At 55.6% G+C, this 5,611-nt stretch overlaps 1 protein-coding gene across 1 annotated transcript; it reads left to right on the plus strand.

Moving 5' to 3' along the window:
* Window positions 1–3,235: 3,235 nt before the first annotated feature.
* CSUI_008507 (uncharacterized protein) lies at window positions 3,236–5,608 on the plus strand. The gene is made up of 2 exons (XM_068068636.1): window positions 3,236–4,212; window positions 4,707–5,608. Exons 1-2 carry the CDS (start codon window positions 3,585–3,587, stop codon window positions 5,450–5,452), a joined length of 1,374 nt encoding a protein of 457 aa, XP_067919388.1. The 5' UTR covers window positions 3,236–3,584; the 3' UTR covers window positions 5,453–5,608.
* Window positions 5,609–5,611: the final 3 nt, after the last annotated feature.

Genomic DNA, 5,611 nt, shown 5'->3' on the forward strand with positions numbered 1-5,611 from the left:
CAGTGCGACGCGCCGCGGCGTCCACACCTTGCAGTGGAGGAAAAGTCCAAGGAAAGCGCCCACGTCTGGGGTTGCTGCTTGCGATTTGTTTTTTTTGCACGTAATGAATGAAGTCGTGAGATGGCCCGTTCGGGTGTAGTCACAATGTCTGGGCGCCTTCAAATGTCTTTCAAGCCGCGGGGGCGTACCTGCCTCCGTGGTCGATTGTCATCTGTCGCGGCGGTCGTAGTTTGCCTGTGCTGGTGGTCGATGACGGCGTCAGAGGTGTCCGCTTTGACCTACTATTACGGGGGCTCACATCGCGGTACTTCTGGGCCGCGCTCAGGAGGCCGCTCGCAAGGCGTGAGGAAGGAAGCCGGCGCCGCAGGGAAGGTAGCGGCCGGAGATCACGCAGGTTATGATAAACTCACGGCTGTCAATCCGAAGTATGCACTGGCAGTGGGTCTAGACGTACCGACACGCCAGCAGCCCATAAAGGTAACGAGCGTTTACGAGGATTTGCTGGATACGTCTCTCGGGCGGAGGGGAGAACCAAAAGACCAGCCCACCAGCGGTGACGGGGACAGTGGACAGGATGGCGAGGGTGTAGGCGGGAGAGGGAGGGTCGAAGATGCTGCGGATGACACCAAGAGAGACATGCCTACTAGCAATGGTGGGGGCATTGGACAGGATGGCCCAGCTTTGGGCGGGGAAGCCAGGCATGTGGACGATGAGAGAGGCAAGGGTAAAGACAAGGGAGGTTCCGGAAAAGGTCCTAAAGAGAGCCGGTTGCCTGCTGGGATTCCCCTTCCTGAAAGCGACAACAAGGTTGAGGGTCTGGACGACTTGGACTGGGTAGTCGACGAGCTGGAGAAAGACAAGAAGAATGGTAAACTCCCCTCATGGACGCCGCCGGCCCCGGTCGGTCCGCGCGAGAGAGAAGATGGTTTTGATCTTGAAGATCTTCAGGGGCTTGTGGCCGACATGAACAGGGAAAAGGAAGAAGCTAAGAAAAAGGGAGGAGGTTCCGGAAAAGGTCCTAAAGAGAGCCGGTTGCCTGCTGGGATTCCCCTTCCTGAAAGCGACAAGGTTGAGGGTCTGGACGACTTGGACTGGGTAGTCGACGAGCTGGAGAAAGACAAGAAGAATGGTAAACTCCCTTCATGGACGCCGCCGGCCCCGGTCGGTCCGCGCGAGAGAGAAGGTGGTTTTGATCTTGAAGATCTTCAGGGGATTGTGGCCGACATGAACAGGGAAAAGGAAGAAGCTAAGAAAAAGGAAAGAGGGTCGGGGGAAAACTCTCAGGAGGACGCGAAGAAGGCATCCGGGCAGGACCCTCAGGAGGCTGAAGATAAGACACCGTCTGAGAAGAACGGTCCCCGAGGTGAAGAGGGGCGAAATGGGTTCTTGGCCCGAAATCCCAAATATGCGTTAGTGACTGGTAGAGGAGGTTTGACGTCTCCAACAACCGGAAGAGTACGGAGCAGGTTCGAGTACTAAGAGTGTGTATAGTGATTGTTTACGAGTGAAGTACGTGGTCGGGGCTGCGATGATGCAGATCTTGGTTGTTCAGTAGCTTATGTAGATCACCTGCAAGTGCTTCCGGCGTGAGTTCACGCGTTTGTTAAGTCTGCACTTCGTAGATTTGCCGCTGTGCGGGGAGAGTTCGTTATTTTCTCAGGAACGTAGTATTTGTACAGGACGAAAGTCCTATTTCATGAACCCGCGTCCCCTACTCTGGCCAGTGTGGCGTGCTGTGACTCGTTGTCAACGAGAACCTTCATAATGCAGCCAAGTGTATGAGCATAGACGTCGCCAGTTGGTGGCATTGCTTATATATATGAGTGCGTTGCTGTGGCGGCGGACTGGCGGGTCGTTCGGTTGACGCGGTGAACAGGTGTACTGCAGATCATGTTGCCTCGGGCCATCGCTGAAACTGTAGCGCACGGTCAGGAAGGCCGAGCCTGACTGGAGGTTGCGTTGCGTTCTTAACGGCACCGGTACCACCCGGAGACTGCTCACTCATCACGTTGACCGTTTAGTCCACCCACGTTTCTGCTGTTGGCTCACGTAGGGTAACGTAATGTAGTGCATCGGACGTGCGTGTTCGGCACGCCGGCGACTTTCGATCGCTTTCACGGGTTTTTCATGTCGGTCGCGTGAATTGGGGAAGCAAGAGGACTGACCCCGTCAGATGACTGAAACGAACAACTCTTGGGCTCGCGGGGCGGGGCGGGGCAGCGTAGTACGACAGAGCCCGGTGCCGATCGTAATGGCACTGCGGGTGACCACAATGACCGTGTGTGAGAAGCCCTGCCGCCAGGGGGGTCAGACAGCATATCACTTTCGAAGGCTGGAGTGCTGCCGACGCTGTCGTGTGCTCTCTGCTCGCCGGGTCCCATGTGCGGGGAGATACCAGTGAAACGTCCGTTCTGACTCTGCCATCGGACCAGGCGGTGCCATGCGCAAGGCACCGAGTAACACGCGGACTCCTGGGCTGCTGCTAGAGAGCTCCGGGGGCGTTCATTCTGCAAAGCTCAGGCTATGGCCCTTGGACGGTCTGAGGTATTGACGAGGACTCCAGACAAGTTACTCTCCCCCTTTATTGATAGTGACACGATGACGAACCAATGGCCAGTCGGGGGACGCCACGGCCAGAAGGTCCCCGGTGCACGAGTGGTCCGAAGGTGGGTAAATGACACGTCAGTTCTACGCCCCCTCCCCCCACGGTAGCGTACAGGAGGAAGGTGTTCTTTCCTTAGGGACCCACTTCACAGAAGGTCGCTGGTGTACAGGAGCAAATATTTGATCCGAAGATGAATAAATGGTATGATGGTATGAGTCAATTTTCCCCTTTCCCCTCCCCCAGGGTAGCTTACACGATACACCAGGGAAACGTTAGTTTCGTAGGGCCGCACGTCACAGAAGGTGTCTGGTGTGCAGGAACAGAACTTCGATCCCAAGACGAGTGAGTGATGGGTCAGTTTTCCCCCCGCCGCAAGGTACCGTACAGGAGAGAGGTGTTTTTCCGTCGAGCGGCAGTTCAGTGCAGAGTGAAGGAGGTTCCTCCCTTACGCGGCTCGTCCGCCAGGGCTTTTACGCCTTCTAGGTCTGGAAGGGGGAAGCAGCGAAAAACTGCGCCGACGAACCACGAACTCGGCAAAAGCTCCTCACTGGTTTATCACGCAATGTGGAGCTACACGTATTCACCCTCTTCTTAGGTTGCGGACGTGTCTCTTGAAACCAGTGGTGATGTCCCGGGCCGGCCTGCTCACCGCTCCGAGCGCAGCTGCAACACGCGGGCGTGCTCTGTGCCCGTCCAGCAGCGAAGCGCTCTGAGACGCCCCCGATCACTGCGACAGCAGGGCGTTGAGCCGTACGACAAGGCTCGTCGCATTTGTGGGCTCGTCGCCGGATAATTGGCCGTGAAACGGGAGTCGACGAGGCGACGCCCTACGGCTGAAAACGAAGTGAAGGTTTCTTTTTCCAAGTGCCGTTTCATGTTTTCTTTGTACAGCTGGAGCTATGCTTTGTGTTGGCGGCTGTAGGGCTGAGTTCTGTTAAAGAGTAGCAACCGCTAGGAGATCGGCTTCTGTTCTCCCATCATGTCTGACGTGGTTGCATGCCCGGCGTCGATTGGTGGCGCAGGCTCAAAAGGAACGCCGTCTTCGGAGAGGAAGCTCCGTAATAAGCAAAGAGTCCGTGTTGTCTTTTGTCCCTGCTTCGCTGTTCTTTTGGGTGTAGTTCTGTTTCGGAATGACTTAGCAGGTTCTCCACATACGTGGTTCGGTAGGGTCGTGGCTGAAGCGCCTACCGGCAGCGGCGACGCGCCCCGGATAGCGGTACATGATGAAGGAGTCGAGCTCGATAATTTCACTCCGGCTTTCTCGGGACAGGCGGACGACAGGCTACAGGCAACTACTCCTCTGCAGTTTAGCACTAGGAATGTGGACACGCCACCAGGCGAAGAAGAGGAAGAGGACCCTGATGGCTCCGGGCTTGAAGATTTGCACATGGTCATAGAAGCTTTGAAGAGAGAAAAGGAAACAGGAGATGGCAAAACTGCTAGCGAGGCAGTCCAGGTACAGGAGACAGGAGGCGCTGTGCTCACTGCTGAACGTAGAGGAGAAAGCGGGAAGGGACGCGACGCCGCGACTGAGGAAAAGGCTGCAGCAGAGGAATATCTGCAGCGCCAAGATGACGGCATCCAGCCATACAGGTCAGAGTGCCGAGGTGAGCTTTCGCAATCTACAAGCGTTGGTAGGCCCCCGGATGTGTCGTCCGCATGCCGACTGTCAGGGGGCCCCAGTTGCTTTTGGGGTATGACAGGGCAGGAGGAGTTGACGTGAGTTGGAGACGCGGACCAAGGAGATGAGGTAGAGAGCGGTAGGGGGGCAAGTGAAGCAGTGCGTATAATGGGCATTCACAGTAGGTGCTGGGAGTGGAGTGTATTGTAATGGCTGGGGCGGTTGCCTGGATCCGAGAGCTTCTTTTGGTGTTCAGCTCGGCTACGTGTTGCTGTAACATATCGCCGTTCTGCCGTTTGCCCGTATCCAGTTTCTTTCCTTTGTCTTTGTGACCTGTTTCGGGAGCCGCCGCGTACAAGTGAGGAAGCTGCCTTCTGAGCGCACTTGTCAAATACGTTGATGCGCTGCACTTGAGCCGGAGTGCGTTGTCCGACGTGCTTCACATACCTTGGTGAAAAGAATTGCTGAGTGATTTTGCAGATATATACATACGGGATGTTCTCCAGAGCTTTGCGAAGCCGAGCTCTTTCCTCGAACCGAGAGGCTTGAAGTCTTTCTCAAACTTTCTTGCATCGACGCTGGAGAAGGCTAGCGCATGGCTGTCTAAGCAATCAGAGTACTATCGTCAGTCTGTCGACCCGACATTGCGGCAGGGCACGTCGTTAACCAGGGATTTCGCCTCGGTGTATGAAGTCGTTTTTCCTGAGGCCTTTTCTGCTGTTACGCACTATGCAAATTCACCACATCAACAGAGCAGACAGCAGCCCGGCCCGGACAGGCCTTTTCTGAAAGAAGTGGCAGCCTCCGTGGAGCGGCTCAAAGAGATTTCGTGGCAATTGGATGCCGTGTTCGGCGAAGTGTCAGGAAGCACACGGGCGTATCCGTGTCCGTCGGTATGCTCGTCACTGACTTGCCGGTGGACCTGCGGACTAAAGAAGACTCTGCCAACCGTTGGTGACAACATGGCTATGCTGACGTCCCAAGTGGCAATGATCTTCGAGCTTCTGCAGGAGCTCATGGAAGGAGACGTTGACCCCGGTTGTTTAAGAACAGTTCCGGGGGTGTCCCGTGTTCAAGTGGAAGCGGCGTATGAGTTTGTGCTTTCAGAGGTGGACATGCTGCGCAGTAGCCACGAGGAGCTGAGGCGCTTGGTGAAGAGTTGCGGGGCAGACATTGTGGATCTCCATAACGTGTTGAAGGAATACGAGGATCTTCACGCCGAGTAACTTTGGGACAGGTTGCGGCAGTGTGTACTGAACAGAGCTCCAGACTGTGTGTAACGGAATGCTCCTCCGTGTCTTATGCCACCACTTGTTTCAGTTGTATCGAAGCATGTTCTGTGTGTGAGAATAACAGAAAGAATGCGGCTGTCTTTTTTTTTTTTT

The sequence above is a fragment of the Cystoisospora suis genome, assembly GCF_002600585.1.
Source record: "Cystoisospora suis strain Wien I chromosome Unknown contig_4781, whole genome shotgun sequence".
In the NCBI taxonomy this organism is placed as follows: Eukaryota; Apicomplexa; class Conoidasida; order Eucoccidiorida; family Sarcocystidae; genus Cystoisospora; species Cystoisospora suis.